Raw genomic sequence first — 19,671 nt, forward strand, 5'->3', positions numbered from 1 at the left:
ACACACACACACACACATACTCTGAACTGAAAATTTCACTGGAAGCCTAGGTCCAGTATTATCCCCAACTCCCTAATTCATGATCAAAATCTTGAAAAAAAGAACCCTAAAATTTTTCATAAGGAAATAAATCCCTTGTAATCCCACCATCCCCAGATAATTAATAACTCTGTGCCACTCTTCTAAGCAATTTACAAATAGGATTTCATTTAATTTTTCAACAATTCTAGGGAGTATTATTCCTGTCTCCATTTTATAGATGGAGAGAGGTTCAGCAACTTGACTAAAATTATATGATTTGTAAGTAGCAGGGTTAAGATTTAAATCAGGCAGTTTGACTCCAGGAAGCATACCCTTTGTTACTACCAGATATGCTTCTCTGCTAACATTTTGATATTTATGTTTTACATATATAAATAGTTTAACACTTGTCAGCATTAAAGATTATCATATTTTTATCTTATTAGGTAGGTAATAGTCATATATCTTTTGTTTTCATTTGCATTTTTTATTGCCCATAAGCCCAAACAATTTTTTTTTTTTTTTCTTTTGATGTGGTGTCTCACTCTGTCACCCAGGCTGGAGTGCAGTGGTATGATTTTGGCTCACTGCAACCTCTGCCTCATGGGTTCAAGCAGTTCTCCTGCCTCAGCCTCCCAAGTAGCTTGGACTACAGGCATGCACCACTATGCCTGGCTAAGTTTTGTATTTTTAGTAGAGATGGGGTGTCACCACGTTGGCCAAGATGGTCTCGATCTCTTGACCTCGTGATCCGCCTGCCTTGGCTCCCAAAGTACTGAGATCACAGGCTCGCACCACTGCGCCTGCCCAACAATTTTTGTCTGTTATCATTTGTAGTTTTTCCTTTGTGAATTTTAAAATTCATATTATTTGCCTCTTTTCAAGTGGGCATTTTAGCAGTTTTATTTAGTTTATGAGCTTTTTATATGTTTAGGATCTTATCCCTTTGTTGTATTTACACCACACATTTTACCCTGTTTGTGGTTTGTATTTTGCTTTTGTTTATGAAGTGTTCTGACAAATAGATGTTTTGAGTTTTTATGTGGTCCAATTTATTGTTTTGTCCCTCTGCCGTTCCTTCCATTACTTTTATGCTTGTTTGGTTCATTTTTAACATTACTATAAGCAACTTTAGCAAAACACACTGTACAGTGTTTATCATCTCTGTAGCAAATGCATACCTGAATCTTTACAGAGTTATAATAATTTTTTATGCCTTTTCTATAATATTTCAAGTAGACATTTTTATGTATTGGCTATGTTCTGCATTCTTGTTGTTTTCACAGTTGGATGTTATTTGACCATGTTAACCAGTTAGTTAGCATTCTGTCATGTTAATTTCACCATTATCATATTTGTAGAATTACTAGGCATTAAATATATCGACAATGATCTTATTAGGTCATAAGAATATAAGTGATACTTGGTTTTTCTCTGAATTGCTCTTTTGAAATAGTGAATGGCATGTAATATTAGCTAAATACTTATAGTACCCCTCCGATACTATATTAATTTTTTTCTAATTTAAAAAGCATGTAGTGAATCCTTAATTTTCATAGCATCAGTTGTTGTCAAGGCTAAGTGTTTTCCCATTCTTTTTTTTTTTTTTTTGAGACGAAGTTTCGCTCTGTCTCCAGGCTGGAGTGCAGTGGCCTGATCTCTCTCACTGCAACCTCTGCCTCGAGGATTCAAGCCATTCTCCTGCGTCTGCCTCCTGAGTAGCTGGGACTACAGGCATGCACCACCATGCCCAGCTAATTTTTTTGTAATTTTAGTAGAGACACGATTTCACCATGTTGGCTAGGATAGTCTTTATCTCCTGACCTCGTGATCCACTCACCTCAGCCTCCCAAAGTGCTGGGATTATAGGCGTGAGCCACTGTGCCCAGCCACATTTTTTCATTCTTGATTGATGTACTATTTTAATTCTGTATTTTGACCTCATGTAAAACACTTTAACCAGAAAGTTATGAGACTGGGTCTACCTAAGGCAATGCTAAAGCTTTTTAAAGACTAAGTAGCAGACTGGTACTTAACTGAATCCATACCACAAACTTTTCTTCTTCCTTTTGAGAAATTGCATTTAAGACTTGGACTGTTAGGTTAAACAATCTTTCAATTGCTGTTTGCCACAAATTTGCTATAATGGTTTAAAACTTTTGAAAAACTTGTATTTTGGCATTTTTCTAATCTTATGAGTTATTTTTCTTTTGATTTCAGAGAACACTTTTTACAGTTGGCTAGAAGGTAATTAGAAACTTTAAAATACATTTCAATGATTTTTTTTCTCTTGAGATTAATTTTATGTCTGCAAGATTCACATATGAAATTTTATTTCTAAGTCTCTGCTTTTTCTTAGGCCTCTGTGTAGAAAAAAGAGCATTCTACAGACTTATATCTGGCCTACATGCAAGCATTAATGTGCATTTGAGTGCAAGGTATCTTTTACAAGGTATGTGACATTTGCTTTCATTCACTTTACCACTCTTAATTTTAGATATCCTTAAAATTTTCCTGGCATTGACCCGAATGGGAAAAGATTGACCTGATTGAATATTAGGCAGTAAAAATTCACTCTTAAATGGTACTAATCAGAAAGGTGGGAACTGTAGATACAGTTGAACAGTTCAACATATTCTTAGCTCTCTTCACTTTAAGAAGTTGCTCAGAATTGTACATATCACTTTGGAAATATTCTTTTGTTTTCTTGTGGAAATTTAAATGGCTCCTAACAGCACAGTTTGCTGTTTGATAAGCATTATTGTGTCAAAACCTTTTCATTTGTGGGTCAGTATCAGGCCTGGAGTTTAAATAGGTAAAAGCTTTTCCTGCTGCTGTTTATGCTTTAATACTATTGAACATGAGACTGTGGTTGATTTTCATCAGTACCATATTTCTTCTGGAATTAAAATATTACAACTCTTGGGAAACAAAATATAGAAACTTCCATTTTATTTATTGATTGATTGCTTGATTGATTGAGACAGAGTCTGTTGCCCAGTCTAGCATGCAGTGGCCAAACTTAGCCTGGGAGGGTTCTTGGCTTTGCCCAGGAAAATGTTTGAAGGCCGGCTGGTGGCAGCAGGGTGCAGCAGCAGCAGAGATACTGCCCCTCATGGAGCAGAGCTGCCCTATAGGCAGTTTGCCCAGAGCAGCAGCTCATAGGCAGTTCTGCAGTCATATTTATAGTCTCCTCTTTATTATATGCAAATTATGAGGCAGATTATGGAGAAATTTCTAGAAAAAGGGTAGTAACTTCTGGGTCATTGCTATGGAAAGGGGTGGTAACTAATGCATGTTGCCATGGGAATGAGAAACTGACATGGCACACTGGTGGGTGTGCTTTATGGAAAGCTTCTTCCACCCCCTCCCTGTTTTAGCTAGTTTTCAATTTGGTCCAGTGTCCTGAGTCCCACCTCCTGAGCCAAGTCCTACCTCCTACCTTATGACTACAGAAGCATGCCACCATGCCCAGCTAATTTTTTTTTGTATTTTTTGTAGAGATGAGGTTTGGCCTCAGCCTACCAAAGTGCTAGGATTACAGGCGTGAGCCACTGTGCCTGGCCTAAACTCATTAGTAATTTTAGATTGTCATTTCAAATTGTGTATTCTAGTTTCATGAATATGTTTATATTCAGAAGTTTTATTTTTATTTTTTTTCATCTTTAAAAAAGGAAATTTTATTATTTTCCATTACATGAATTAACCTAGAGGGCAGTGTATTTTTTGAAATGAGCCAGGCACAAAGATGATTATTTCATGATTTCACTTACAAAGGCATTCTAAAACACTTAATCTTATTGAAATAGAGTGAAGTCGTGAGCACCAGACCCCAAGATATTTAGGAGAAAGGAAGGTTTGAAAAGATGTTGATCAAAAAATACATAATTATAATTAACAGAATAAGTTCAGGAGATTTTTTTGTGCAGCATAGTGACTGTAGATCAAAATAATGTATTTGTAGTTTTGAAAAATGCTGACAGTGTCACGTGCTCTTGCCACAACATTATATGTAAGGTAATTACCTAGAATTAAGTATTTGACAATATATGTATACTTCCAAACATTATGTTTTACAAAATAAATACAGATTTATTTATTACAGATGGTAGTAGTATGAATGACAATAAAAGGGCAGGTGTAGCTTACGGCCTTATGACTGCCCACTCTGTGAACACAATAAACAAGTTTGCATAAAAAAATAACAGAAAATGGTTTAATCTAAAAGTTGCAATGATCTCCAAAATTTTTCCAGAGAAAATGACCAAGAAGTTGACTACAGTTAGGTGCCTAAGAATATACACTGTAGGTTGACCTTCACCCATTAAAAAAAATCATATAAAATAAGAGTGAGAAATTCCTCAGAGTTGTATTATCAATATGCAAAAAAAATATTATTCCAAATTTCACTTCGACAGAGATCATTTTATTATTTTGCAACCTTTAACATTTTCACTTAAAAGATTCCACATGGAAACATATGTTGTGCTATAAGTGTATCATGGAACATTAAGTTTAAAATTCTTCACTTTCCATTAACTCTCCTAATAATTTAATTTCTGAGATGTATTTTCTAGCCAATTTTATATGTGTCACACTTTGTGTAAGAATTTAATAAAATTTTTCTTTTACAAACAGAGAAAAACAATGCTAAGTTATTTAGTCCTCTCACCTGTGGAAAGTGTATGCCATTTTCTTAATTAACTGATCTGAAAGTTAGATTGATAAGTCTCTAATTAAAATCAAATTTTGAGTGCATTAGAAATACCAGCTTTCTCATCAAAACCTACAAAGTACCACGTAAAATGACATGGCATGAAGATACCAGTGAGAAAACTGTAGCCATCACATAGGAAAAGAAGAAGGGTTGTGATGAATACAGTTAGAAGACACATAATAAGACAAACAAAAACTAAGGATAATTAGGAAATAAACAGAATTTCTCTTCAAATTCAGCAAGATTTAGCTGTGCAGCATGGAAAAATGTTATCTCCACATGAAGAATTAATCTTACTTCTTCACTATTAATATTTTCCACCTCTGACTTGAACTTACAAACTAACTCTAGCAGGAATATTTATGGCTTATTATGGAGCATCTGCTACACAGCAAGCAGTGTCATGTTTGTTTGCCACATTTATATATAAAAAACATCCCCATGACTTATGAGGCATCCCTAGTTCTTACCTGAACAAATTGGCTCGATAAATATATAAATTTACTTATGTCAATTATAATGAGAACAAAATAAGTAAAAAAAAGAAAAGGTTTATGTAAAATTCTCCAATTAAAAGAACAAATGGAATGTCCTAGTTAAATAAAATATAATACACAATTTTGGAAATATATCTAAAAATTGTTTTGTGTACACTAGTAAATTTTATAAAAATCATTCTTATTAGTCATGACCAGCTCACATAATGAATACCTCATAAACTATAAAAGAAAAAATTATAAGAGACAAGAAAATTATAGGTCTAGCATGAGTACCAAACAAGGAAAAACAGAAAATTTTCATGGGGAGATTCTGAATCATAGGGCAGAAGATTTTACAGTAATGAATGCAATCAAAAGCAGAGTATAGATCTGCTTTCAGCATTTTTGAGGTTTTCAGTTTTCTAGTAAATTAGTCACCTTATTAAAATATTTCCTTTGTCCCAATATTGCTCTATTCTTCTGAAAATAGGTACAAACTGATACTCACACAAACACACTTGCTGTATAATTTTCTTGCACCTGAGCTTTATTTTTAGAATAATGTATGTGCATAGCTAACTGTATGTAAATCGAAACTAAAATTCTGTGTTTGCAGGCAGAGAGACAACATGTTCAAAGAAAAATACATAACATTTTTTTTTTTTAATTTTAAAGCAGAACTCAGAGTTTTAAGACTCAGGATTTTATTTATACTTGTAAATAATTTTTATTATACCCATAAAAACAACCCTGTAGTCAACAGCAACTTAATTGTACATCTTAAAGTAACTAAAAGTGTAGAATTGGTTAGTAATACAAAAGATAAATGCTAGAGGTGATGAAGACTTCATTTTTCCTGATGTGATTAATACATAAATTATATGTCTGTATCAAAATATGCGATATGTGGCATAAATAGATACTATGTACCTGCAAAAAGTAAGAATTATTTTTATTATTAGTAAGACTTGCTTTCTTGGTAAAACATTGAATTCATTTTAAGGATGGGTTCTAGAAAATAAAATATTAATATAAAACTATTAAAGGCTAAATTGTGCAAAAGCATTTTCTTGGTGGTTATTATTATATAATTTAAAATGCAAAATGAAATTAACTTCTACAGGCATGAATAACCTAATATAATTAAAGTAAAAATTACTTAATTATCAAATTCAGTTTTTAATACTTAATTCTTCTTCCTTCTTAGAGACCTGGTTAGAAAAGAAATGGGGACACAACGTTACAGAATTTCAACAGCGATTTGATGGAATTTTGACTGAAGGAGAAGGTCCAAGAAGACTTAAGAACTTGTACTTTCTCTACTTAATAGAACTAAGGGCTTTATCCAAAGTGTTACCATTCTTCGAGCGCCCAGATTTTCAGCTCTTTACTGGAAATAAAATTCAGGATGAGGAAAACAAAATGTTACTTCTGGAAATACTTCATGAAATCAAGTAAATTATATATTAGAATTTATACATTAATAGAAAAGTGACAAGGAATGTACAAGATAAGGGTTTTTTTTTTTTTGAGATGTCCAGGCTGGAGTGCAGTGGCAGGATCATGGCCCACTGCAGCCTTGTTCTCCTGGGCTCAAGCAGTCTTCCCATGTCAGCCCAAGTAGCTGGGACTATCTGTGCAAACCATTATACCAGGCTAATTTTTGTGTTTTTTGTAGAGATGGGGTTTTGCCATGTTGCCTAGGATTGTCTCGAACTCCTGGGCTCAAGTGATCCACCTACCTTGGCCTCTCAAAGTCCGTCCTGGGATTATAGGTACAGGCTACTGTGCTCTGCCTCAATTTTTAAAATATTCATTTAGAGAAAGGAAAACTATTTAGAACATAATTAAAAGTTAATTTTGCTTGTAGGTCTTTTCGAATTGAATTTTGCTTTTGTTTTTATTTTGACTTGGGTACTGAAAGGCACACATTTTTAGTTTTAAGAGCCATTCTTTCATTATTTAATACTTCTATTATTTTCATGTTTATCTGAATAAATTGGACCTGGGGTCAAATTTCTGTCTTATACAATTAGAATCTAGATTTGAGGTTTAAGGATAAGAATTTGTTTTGGGACATCAGAGTGTTGGTTTTACTATGTTTTTTCCTCTTTATTTATCATGATCAGTAAAATGTTGTATTAGCAGGACTTTTAATATTTATAACACATGAAAATGAATATTCTCTGTTTTAAAATGCAGGTCATTTCCTTTGCATTTTGATGAAAATTCATTTTTTGCTGGGGATAAAAAAGAAGCACACAAACTAAAGGTAATTATTTTATACTTAATTGTTAGATACAGACTGATTAACATTTATGCAGATATGAATAAAAACCCATATATATAGTACTCATAGAAGTAGAGAGTAGAGTAGGGGCGGTGGCTCAGGCCTCTAATCCCAGCACTTTGGGAGGCAGAGGTGGGAGGATTGCTTAAGCCCAGGAGTTCAAGACCAGCTTGGGCAACATTGTGTGAAACCCTGTCTCTAATTAACAAAAAAAAGAAGTAGAGAGTAGAATGATGATTACCGCAGGCTGGGAGTGGAGGGTGGATGGGGAAAAAGGGGATGTTCATCCTCGGGTACAAAGTTTCAGTTAAGGAGAATAAGATTTAGTGATTTACTGCATATAATGGTAACTATGGTAATAATGCATTGTATATTGCAAAATTGCTGAAAGTGTAGATTTAAAGGTTTCCACTATATAAAAAATGATTAAGTATGTGAGGTGATGGATTTGTTAATTAGTCTGATTTAATCACTTCACATTGTACACTTAAACATTAAAAATCACATTTGTATCCATAAACGTATGCAGTTTTTGTTAATTAAAAAATAAATGTATTTATACCTAACAGTAAATCTTGATATACATCTTGAAATTATAGGAAAAATCAGAGTCATAATCTTTCTTTTCCTCAAAAAAAAAAAATCAAGTTGAAAGGCAGGTGCCACTTAAGGTCTATTTTGCATTATATTCAAAGTAACAGCTGCTATCTGTATATTGCTACACTTTATAGATGCCTTTCACATTGATGATCTCATGTAATAAATAGAGGTAATAAAGGGAATAGATCCAATGCATGAGTAGCGTAATATTCTTATCTTTTGCTGAAGAAAATTCTGAAGATGATATTCGTTAAATTAAAAGATTCTCGTTAGTGGGAGAAGGTACATTGTGATGGTTTGTCATTCATCTTTTTTTATTGTTACTGAGATGGGATCTGACTCTGTCACCTAGGCTGGAGTGCAGTGATACGATCATGGCTCACTGCTACCTTGACATTCTGTGCTCAAGCAATCTTCCCGCTTCAGCTTTCTGAGTAGCTGGGACCACAGGCCTGTACCACCATGCCTGGCTAATTTTTTTTTTTTTTTTTAAGTAGAGACAGGGTCTTGCTATGCTTCTCAGGCTGGTCTTGAACTCCTGGGATCAAGTGGTCCTCCCACCTCAGCCTTCCAAAGTTTTAGGATTACAGGTGTGGGCCATTGCACCCCCTGCCATTCGTCTTATTCACTGGGAATTAATGACAGTTGTGAATATCAGTGTGCAGTAGGGGAAAGAGCAGATTCAAAACCCCACAGAATGGGGTCTGGTCATTTCCTTGCCTCTTAATAGGGTCTACCCTCAGGCAAGACCATCTCTGAGTATGCATTTGCCTCATACTAGAAATATCAAACATTACCAGAAAGATTTATTACACACTATGCAGAGCATGATAGTTTGTCATTAAAAGGAAAGAAAACTTCCACCCTCAAGGGATTTCCAGAGGGGGTCAAGTAAAATTATATTACTCTGGTAAGTAAAGGCGGGTGGCCCTCAGAACTACATATAAATACACATACACACACACACATGAAATCATATATGTATATCACAGAATCTTTGTAGAGTGATATTGGGTACTTTTTTTTTTTTTTTAAACATAGGTTTAAAATTAGTACCTCTTGCTTGGATGTTATCTGGTCATAAAAAAGTAGTAAAAATAAATAAAAGTACCTCTTACTGAATAGGTACTGAAACACAAGATAGAGAATATTGTTAAGATATGGTAACAATTAACATTAATAATTTGGACTTTGTCTTAATAAAGATACTAGCTATGATAGATATAGACACATATATAGAGAGATTTCTATATATCTATGTCTGATTTCATACATATATTATATATATATGTGTATGTATTTTTATCTTTTTAGGAGATAAGGTCTTATTGAAGTGCAGAGGCACGATCATAGCTCACTGCAGCCTGTAACTCCTGGGTTCAAGCCATCTTTCCACCTCAGCCTCCTGAGTAGCTAGAACTACTGGCTAGCACCACCATGCCCTGCTAACTTTTAAAATTTTTTGTTGAGTCAGGGGAGGGTGGGTCTCACTGTGTTGCCCAGGCTCGTTTTGAACTCTTGGCCTCAAGTGATCCTCCTGTCTTAGCCTCCCAGAGTGCTGGGAGTACAGGTGTGAGGCACCACCACACCCAGCCTGATTTCATCAAAATATTTACAGAAATCTTCCTCTGCATCTTACTTTCTTTCTGTAATGAAAGAACCTGATTTTTTGCACTCAGTTTTTTTGCTGTTAGATAATAGTTATTCTTGACTTCCCATCTACCTCCTACTTGAAGCATTCTTGCTACAAATACATACCTCAGTGCTTATATAATCTGCCTAAACAGCTTCCAGGAACTAGAAAGTGAGGGGGAAGATGCTGTAATAAGACTTCTTTTTTCCTACTATTTTCAATACGTTCCTTTTTTTTAAAGTTTACTTGCTGCTTTATTGGAAAGTGTTCTGGCATCAGCTCTTTTTAAATCATGCAGATTAGAAATATTTCTCAGTGTTTTAATTTGATCAAAACTCAGAAACACTCACCTTTAATGTTGTGTGAAGTCTAGGTGGAGAGTCTTTATGTAACATAGAATTTTTCTGAATCTTTTTTTTTTTTTTTTGAGACGGAGTTTCGCTCTTGTTACCCAGGCTGGAGTGCAATGGTGCGATCTCGGCTCACCGCAACCTCCGCCTCCCGGGTTCAGGCAATTCTCCTGCCCCAGCCTCCTCAGTCACTGGGATTACAGGCACACGCCACCATGCCCAGCTAATTTTTTGTATTTTTAGTAGAGACGGGGTTTCACCATGTCTGAATCTTTTACAGGAAAGATGTAAAAAACAAAACATGCTAATATCAGAGATTTTACTTTTTTAAAAAGTAGTTTCTGGTAAATGTGGATTTGAACAGTCATAAATCAATTTTTAAAATTTCATCTTGCTTCCTTAATACCCTATCAATGTATGGTTAGAAATAGAGGACTTGCATGAAGGAGAGTTATTCAGCATTCAATTCAAATAGAATAGGATCTCATTTGAAGACTTGGGCGAGAATTTGGGCGAGAATTGGTCAGTTGGTTTCAGTGAATATAAATCACAGCATGTTTGATCATTCGTTCTGTTGACTGGCTGTAATTTAAAGTAATGACTTAAAACTGTATGTCTAAACCAGGAAAATCTGTAAGTGATTTAGGTTCTGGTTATTTTAAGGACCATAAATTTTTCTAATCTAAGATAATTAGGGGACATACTCAGGTTATTGTACATGACTGTTATTTGTGGAAGTCACAAGGATTTTCTCCCATAAAATCCTTACTAATTTTTACTAATTTGATCTAGTAAATTTCTAGCCTATTAATTTGGCCCTCGCATATTAGGTTCACCTCAGAAGATGCATGCTCTTTGATGTGCTTGGTTTTAATCTTACAATGTTAATTTGGCTATTGTAAGCAGCTATGCCTGTTCTCTGTATGTCATACAAAGACTTACTCAAGAGCTGTCACATTCAAGTATTTGAATTAACGTAGAATCAAACATTGAAATTAGACAGTGTCTACAAAAGCAAGCACACTGTTTTAGAACAGAGGCTTCCAACTCTCACAGGTATGAGAGTCTCTTATACTCAGAAACTTTCAAGGCCTCTTCTCATGACAGAGTATTTTTAGTATCTATTGATTTTGAAAATACAATTGCCAAAAAGCCATCATGCATTTAGTAACACTTTTAAAGTAAAAGTTGTGTTTTATTGATCATAGCATTTCTACCTGTTTGGAAATTTGTAGTACATACATGAGAGCTGTTATTCTGTCTGTATGCAGTCTTGTCTCCATGTGGATTTTGTAGATCCTAATTCCTAAGCCTTCTAGAAGTCAACAGCTCATAGGATGGGAACTTGTTTTTTAGAGTAACTTTATTACTCTGTTACTATTGTTAAAAGTATTATTTTTCTGTAAGTTTTGGTCAAAGCTGTAGTTTAAAGGAAACCTAAAATCAAATCACAGAATCTTTGTAGAGTAGTATTATTGGTTAGTTTTTTTTTAAGTAGGTTTAAAATTAGTACCTCTTGCTTGGATGTCATGTGGTCATAAAAATAAAAAAATTAGTACTTCTTACTGAACAGGTACTGAAACCAAGATAGAGATTATTATTAAGATATGATAATAGTGAACAATTTGGGCTTTGTCTTAATTAATAAGGATATTACATCTGGGATCCTATTAAAATTCTTTTACATATTACAGCTGTTTGAAAGTTACAAGCTGAATAAAACATCTTGGAAAAGTCTGTCTTCAGAACAAATTGAGGTTTGCTTTGAATAGTGGGTTCCAGTCATTGATTTATTCCTACTTTAGATTTGTGGTCCTGTCCTCATCTGGTTGAGCCCACTGTGTGGTTTATCACTTTAAAAAAAGAAAAATACAGGCCGGCACAGTGGTTCATGACTGTCATCCCAGCAATTTGGGAGGCCAAGGTGGGTGGATCACGAGGTCAGTGTTCAAGACTAGCCCTTGCCAAGATGGTGAAACCTGTCTCTACTAAAAATACAAAAATTAGCCAGACATGGTGGCAGATGCCTGTAATCCCAGCTACTCGGGAGGCTGAGGCAGAGAATTGCTTGAACCAGCCTGGGCAACAGAGCAAGACTCCATCTCAAAAAAAAAAAAAAAAAAGAAAAATACTATGTGTTCCCTAAATTATAGGCCAATTTATATAATGGATTTTCTATCTGAGATGTATGTCAAATTTCCTGCTAAGAATACTGTAAGTGTGGGATTCTCCTCTTTGTCCAGGACAGGAGTCATTTGGAGGATCAGTTGGTAATTTCCACTGGAGTAAAAGAAGGATGTATTCTTGGCTTCCCTTTTTTCCATATTCTTTAAGGATATATACCACATTTAGATCAGCTAGATGCATGTCACCCTATTATAAATGATACAGTATTCTAAGGTTCATGGATGTATACATATGTATTAAAAGCATAAAAACAAAAAGGGAACAGTAAATGCCAAATTTAGTATAGCGGTAGAGGGTGGGATATGGTACTTGAGAGATAATTTGAGGGCCTTCAATGGTACTTCTGACGTTTTTTTCTAAAACTTGGTAATGGATACATGGCGTTCACTATATTTTGTATATTTTTGCATGTTAATAGTAATATTAATATTAACAAAAGAAGATATGTTTGTTTTACCATATTCATACCAGGAAGAAGGGCTGTAGTTGAACTATTAAGAAACCAAAGGATTTTTTTTTCCTTTCCATTTCTGCCTTCTTCCCTCATTCCCTTCCTCCATTCCTTCTGGTAAATGATGCCCTCTAACCCTGCCTCACCCTCCTTTCTCCACCTGTTGACATATAGTTAATCACCTACAGTGGACACCTTGACAAAGTTATTTTTGTATATTTTTGCAGATAGTTTAGTTTTGGAGTCAGGCGGGGCTGGGTTCTAAGTTTTTTGTTTACTAGATGTGGGAATTTAGGCAAGTTACCTAAAAACTCTGAATCTTTATTATTTTTTTTTTTACATTCATTAGGTGCAGATTATAATAAGATCTACTTTTATTTGTGGTGAAGATTAAATGAGATTGTATATGTAATGATGCTGGTTTGTAGAATCAATGAATGTTCTCCTTTTTGGTACCCCATAGTACCTTGTACAGTGTTAGGCACATAGAAGGCACTCAGAAAATATTAATTGACTGTATATTACATCTTAATAAAATTTTGTTACATTGTTTTCAGGAGGACTTTCGACTGCATTTTAGAAATATTTCAAGAATCATGGATTGTGTTGGTTGTTTTAAGTGTCGTCTGTGGGGAAAGCTTCAGGTAAGCAAATCTAGCCATTCCTATTTCTCATTTACCCTTTGCATGAATAATTTTCTAATTTTTTCTTATTTGTTATAGACTCAGGGTTTGGGCACTGCTCTGAAGATCTTGTTTTCCGAGAAATTGATAGCAAATATGCCAGAAAGTGGACCCAGTTATGAATTCCATCTAACCAGACAAGAAATAGTATCATTATTCAATGCATTTGGAAGGTTAGTTTGAATGTTCTGAAATTGCTTCTGCTAGCCAAGTAAGTCTAAAGCAACATATATGCTCTCAGAAAAAACCTGGGTAAGGAATATCTTTTTCATTTTATTTTAATTAATTAATTAATTAATTAATTATTTTTTGAGACAGAGTCTTGCTCTGTAGCCCAGGCTGCAGTGCAGTGGTGTGATCTCAGTGTACTGCAACCTCTACCTTCTGGGTTCAAGCAATTCTCCCACCTCAGCCTCCCAGGTAGCTGGGATTACAGGTGCATTACACCATGCCTGGCTAATTTTTTTATTTTTTATTTTTAGTAGAGATAGGGTTTCACCATGTTGGCCAGGCTGGTCTTGAACTCCTGACCTCAGGTGATCTGCTGGCCTCGACCTCCCAAAGTGCTGGATTACAGGCATGAGCCACCATGCCCAGCCAGGAATATTCTTTCTGAAGAAACCATTTCATTACAGAATTACAGGATATTATGAAATAACTTATACAATTAGTACATGATATATGAAATAACATATACAGGATATATGAAATTACAAATACAATTAGTACATGATGTTCTTTATTTTCATCTGTTGACTTTTATGATCATAATTAGGGCTGGACATGGTGGCTCATGCCTGTAATCCTAGCACTTTGGGAGGCTGAGACAGGTGTATCACTTGAGGCCAAGAGTTCGAGACCAGCCTGGCCAGCTCTACTAAAAATACAAAAGTTAGCCAGGTGTGGTGGAGCATGCTGTATTTCAGTATTCATCTTATGGAATTTGTACATTAAAAAAAAATTGTTTAAAAGCAGTTTTTTTTTTTGCTATCCAATTTTTGTGATGGTGCTAGAAAAATCATGTTTAATATAGGTGTACATGTAAATCTCTGTTAATTCACCATTGTATAAAAAGGTTAATAACTCTTTTAAAAATAATTATTTCCCATAAAAATGATTAAAGAAAAGCATGAAATAAGGAATTTACATTAAAATATTTAAGTATAGATGCATTCCGTATGCCCTATCATGCAAGAAAATGCTGCGATTTATAAAAATTAACATTTTTTAAAGGACTACATTTCCTCATTTAAAAAAAACACTACAATTTTGGGCTTGAAATAATTGACTTTCAAAATTGTTTCTCTAGCATCCAGGGGCTTAATAGTTAATATTTCATTGATTACTGTCTTTTCATGATAGAGAGCAAAGCTAAGTACACTTAAGGAACAAAATTTACAAAAAGAGTGAAAGCAATGTGGTCACACATTTAATATTTTTATTCTTTATAAGCCAATAGCTTTGATTCTTTCTAAATTTACTAAATATTGTGTATTTTAAGTATTCATATACTTAGGCATTTAAAAATATATATAGTTATATTTCTGTGTTTATATACTTTATACTTACATACTTTAATAGTAAGAATATTAATATATTTATGAATACTTATACCTAAATATTACATTTGTATACTTACATATTTTATGCCAAATACTCATACTTTAATAGTAAGTGAATATACTTATGAATACTTAAAATACATAAGTGTTTTAATATCTATGTATCTCATACTTATGTATTTGGTTGATTGATTGATTGACTGACGTGATCAGCTCACTGCAACCTTGGCCTCCCAGGCTCAATAGATTCTCTCACCTTAGTCTCCTGAGTAGCTGGGATACAGGCACACACCACCATGCCTGGCTAATTTTTTTTTTTTTTTTTGTAGAGACGGGGTTTTGCCACATTGCCCTTGCTGGTCTCAAATTGCTGGACTCAAGTGCTCTACTTGCCTTGGCCTCCCAAAGTGCTGGGATTACAGGCATGAGCTACTGCACCTGGCTATTTTATTTATTTGAAAGGATATTTTTATTAGAGATAGGATCTGGCTGTGTTGCCCAGGCTGGAGTGCAGTGGCATGGTCATAGCTCCCTGAAACCTTGAACTCCTGGACTCAAGCAGTTCTACTACCTCGGGCTCCCAAGTAGCTGGGACTGCAGGTGCACACAGCCATGCCTGGCTAATTTTTAAATTTTTTGGGTAGAAACCAGGTCTCCCTATGTTGGCCAGGCTGGTCTCAAATTCCAGACCTCAAGCAGTTCTCCCATCTTGGCCTTAGAAAGTACTGGGATTGCAGGAGTGAATCATTGCACCTGGCATACTTACATATTTAAATAATTTTAAAATAACTAACTTCTGGACAATAATAGTTTTACCATGTCAAATTAAGAACTAAAATATATTACAATACATTAAATCATTTATACACCTTAAATTTGTTGAAATAAATTAAAAATGTTCTGTTTTAAAACGCAAAGTGAATAACTTTTACAGAGAAAATTTACCTAAGATGGTTTCTGAGTGAAATATTTTTGGTTACAGAATTTCTACAAGTGTGAAAGAATTAGAAAACTTCAGGAACTTGTTACAAAATATTCATTAAAGAAAACAAGATGAAATGTGCCTGTTTCTGGATAATGGAGGCCAAAGAGTGGAATTTTATTCAAAGGCATAATAGCAATGACAGTCTTAAGCCAAACATTTTATATAAAGTTGCTTTTGTAAAGGAGAATTATATTAAGTAAACAAATTTTTAAAAATTGTGTTAAGTCTATGTATAATATGACTGTGAGTAAAAGTAATACTTCGATAATGTGGTACAAATTTTAAAGTTTAATATTGAATAAAAGGAGAATTATCAGATTCATATATGATAAAAGTAAGTGAATGTTCTAAGTCTCTCAAACTACCATTTTGTGTAATAAGATGTAATATAAACGAAACTATGGTAAATGTGATAAGCATTTAATAGGAAAATGCTAAGGAGGTTCATGAATGACCCAAAATTAACAACGTAGAATTTTTCAATACATTTAGGGTTGCCAGATTTAGCAAATAAAAATAAAGATTGCCCAGTTAGATTTGAATTTCAGATAAACAACTAGTTTTTTAATGTAAGTATGTTACATGGAATACCTGGAACATAATAACTTATACTAAAAAATTATCTGTTTGAAATTCAGATTTAACTGGGAGTCTTGTATTTTATCTGGCAAGTTTAAAATACATTGGTATAAAACAAATCACTTTTAGAATTACATTGCTATTTTGATTGAGTTGTTTTTGTGTGTAGAAAGGTACAATAACAACTCAAAGGCACAGGAGATTTCTAAACATTGTGAAAAGTTGAATAGATTGTATATTTATTCTCATAATACTTTCCCTAATATTAAATAACATTTTGGGAGCACTTTTTATTTTTATATAATTTTCAATTTACAAAAAAGTTTCAAAATTAAGTACAAAGAGCTCTCTTATCCAGATTCACTAATTGTTCATATGCGCTTTATCTTTCATGTTTTTTCTGTACACACAGACAGACAAGGTTTTCTTCAATCATTTGAAAGTCAGTTACAGGCATCTTGCCCCTTTAATCCTAAATACTTCAGGGTAATACTGAATAATTTCTAAAAATAATTTTCTTGGAAAAAAAAACCTCCCGCAGTTCTGGAACTACAATACTATAAGCCTTAGAATGAAGAATAATTTCAAGTTCTATTCTAAACTTCTTTTTGAGTTTTGTTGCCCGTTTTATGCTTGATGTGTATAGTAATAGGGTAGTCCAATTTTTTTTTTTTTTTTTTTTTTTTAAAGACAAGGTTTTGCTATGTTTCCCAGGCTGGACTTGAGCTACTCCTGGGCTGGGCTGAAGTAATCTTCCCACCTCAGCCTCCCAGGTAGCTGGGAATACAGGTGCATGCCACCATACCTGGCTTAATTTTTGTTTTTTATACACGAAGTTCATTTCCATTGTCTCCCTAAAACTGAACTGTAATTTTAGGAGGTTTTCATTAGGGGAAGCTCTTCATTTATAAAACTATTTGAAGGTGTTTAGGAATTTATATCACATGGTAATTGTAGAGAAAAAGAAGCTATATACCTCAAAATCATGTGCCCTCTTTACATATGTCTCATCAGGTATAATATGTTGAAATGTCACATTACTAGTGGAGCAGGATTTATTTATATAGTGGTTAAGAAATGTCAGTTTACACTGTTGTATACTTTTTCTTCTCTGTGTCCCTAAGGCCTGGTACAGTGCCAAGCACATACTTAGTATCTAATAAATATTTGTTGGATGAATGTATGTATATGTATTCAGTATATTTTAAATTAATAATCACAGAAGTAAGTTTAACAATGTATCCTATTTTCCTTTGACACTTCATTTTCTCTATGGCAGAAAGAGATAGACATTAACCCACTGATTAAGTCAGTCTTCTTGGAGACTCAAAAGACTATAATCACTCTCTATAAAATACAGTAGTGGATTCAAAAGGCCATTTTTTTGTGTATCCCTCTCTCTCATTTTATGCCTCCCTTCATTTTTTTTTTTTTTTTTTTAAACAGCCAGTGTTTTTGAAGGAATATTCTTACCTCCATTTGTCACCTTCTACCGGCTCTTTAACTGAAATCTGCCATTTGGCTGTAGTTCTTAACGACCCCTTCCTGTGAAGTCTAAAATCTTAATTCTAAATCCACAGTTTAGTTCACGAGCTATTATTTGACTTTTTTTTCCCTGTATTTGACATTGTTGACAACCCCTACTTTAAAGATTCCCTTGATTTCTTAACATTTTGCTCACTGCTGACCACTCCCCCGACCCCCCTTTTGGCCTTATTCCTTAAATGTTATTCCTCAGACTTCCATTTATTCTCTCTTAATCATAACACCACTTCTCACGCTTGGGTAATTTCAATTTAGTGATTCCTAAATCCTTTAGCCAAACTCAATCCATCTGCCTGGTGCACTTTACTTGGTGGTTCCACAGATACCTTTTTGTGTCTTAAAACATTTATTCTCTCCAAAACTTACTCTAATGCCTCTGTTCCTTACTTTGGCTAATTTTAGAACCATTATATTCTAAGTTTTCTAGGCTAATGCCTCTCCTCTCCTTCCCCCTATCATTTAGTGTCTAAGTTCTGATTTTATCTCCACCTCTCTGATGCATCGCTACCTTTCATCTTCATTGCTATTATTAATACCTACAGTATTACACTAACCTGCCTCCTGTACCTAGCTGGTCTCCTCTCTGTTGCAACCCGATGTTACCAGAGTAGGTTTTCTAGAAGCACTCTGACAGTGTTACTCCCTGCTTAATACCCTTCAGTGACTTCAGGAACCTTCAGGAGAAAGCCAAACTCCTGTGTTTGGTGTACAAGGTCTTCTTATGTGCGATGTGCTTCCTCCACTGAATGTTCTGGTGAAACAGACTCACAGTTCTTCAGAAGCCCCATATGGCCAGGCCTCCTGCCTTGGTAAATGCTGTACTCTTTGCCTCAAGTGTGCTAGTCATCCTTCCCCACTTGGAAAATTCCTATGCATCTTGCAGGCCTGACATAAGCATCTCCTCTGTGAAATCTCCCTTGCTCCACTCAAGGAGAATCATCTAACTTCCTCTTTGTGTCACCACTGTAATTACAACCTACCTCTACTGTATGTCACTTAAATTGTACTGTATTGTTTTATTTTTCAAAAGTCTTCTTTCCTAGAGTGTGAGCTCATTAAGGGCAGGGAAAGGAACCTTTTTATTTTTTGCATCTCCATAGCATAGTTTTTGGCATATGAACGTTTAATAAATGTTTGTTGATTAAATTGCTTTTAAAGTGACATCTTTATTATATTAGAGGTCCTACCTTTATTCCAAATACTTTCACTCCCTTCACTTTAAAGCAAGGGTCAGTAGAGTCCCAAGGATTTGTAGACTTGAAGGGGTCAATAAAGCTGTAATTGCATTCAATATTTGGTGTGGTTTTTGGTGGGTCATGAAAGGGTTCTCTTCTGGATAAAAAGGAACTTCTTTCCTGGGAAAAGTCAGCATCATTGAGGAATTTCTTGAATAATCAATACCTTTCCAGGATTATAAGGTAGACAAATGGATTCCTGTTTAAGATTCTAAGAGGAAGGAGAGAGGTGTTATAAATTATTTCATACAACAATTTTTCTTAGCTTAATGTTTGAATAAATATATACTATCTAATAATGTATTGACATTTTAAACTCCATAGCACTTGATATCAAATTGGTATATAACATTA

The 19,671-nt window shown here is 34.4% G+C and overlaps 1 protein-coding gene across 1 annotated transcript in view; it reads left to right on the forward strand.

The window, feature by feature from the left end:
• Nucleotides 1–19,373, forward strand: part of ERO1A (endoplasmic reticulum oxidoreductase 1 alpha) — a 58,904-nt gene extending 39,531 nt beyond the window's left edge. The window contains exons 10-16 of the mRNA XM_017512400.2: nt 2,242–2,268; nt 2,381–2,473; nt 6,425–6,671; nt 7,420–7,489; nt 13,286–13,372; nt 13,451–13,584; nt 15,956–19,373. Of these exons, the coding sequence (XP_017367889.1) occupies nt 2,242–2,268; nt 2,381–2,473; nt 6,425–6,671; nt 7,420–7,489; nt 13,286–13,372; nt 13,451–13,584; nt 15,956–16,016 (719 nt within the window). The 3' untranslated portion in view covers nt 16,017–19,373. The remainder of the gene's footprint in view (nt 1–2,241; nt 2,269–2,380; nt 2,474–6,424; nt 6,672–7,419; nt 7,490–13,285; nt 13,373–13,450; nt 13,585–15,955) is intronic.
• Nucleotides 19,374–19,671: the final 298 nt, after the last annotated feature.

Source organism: Cebus imitator, unplaced genomic scaffold (assembly GCF_001604975.1).
Source record: "Cebus imitator isolate Cc_AM_T3 unplaced genomic scaffold, Cebus_imitator-1.0 Scaffold472, whole genome shotgun sequence".
Classification (NCBI taxonomy): Eukaryota; Metazoa; Chordata; class Mammalia; order Primates; family Cebidae; genus Cebus; species Cebus imitator.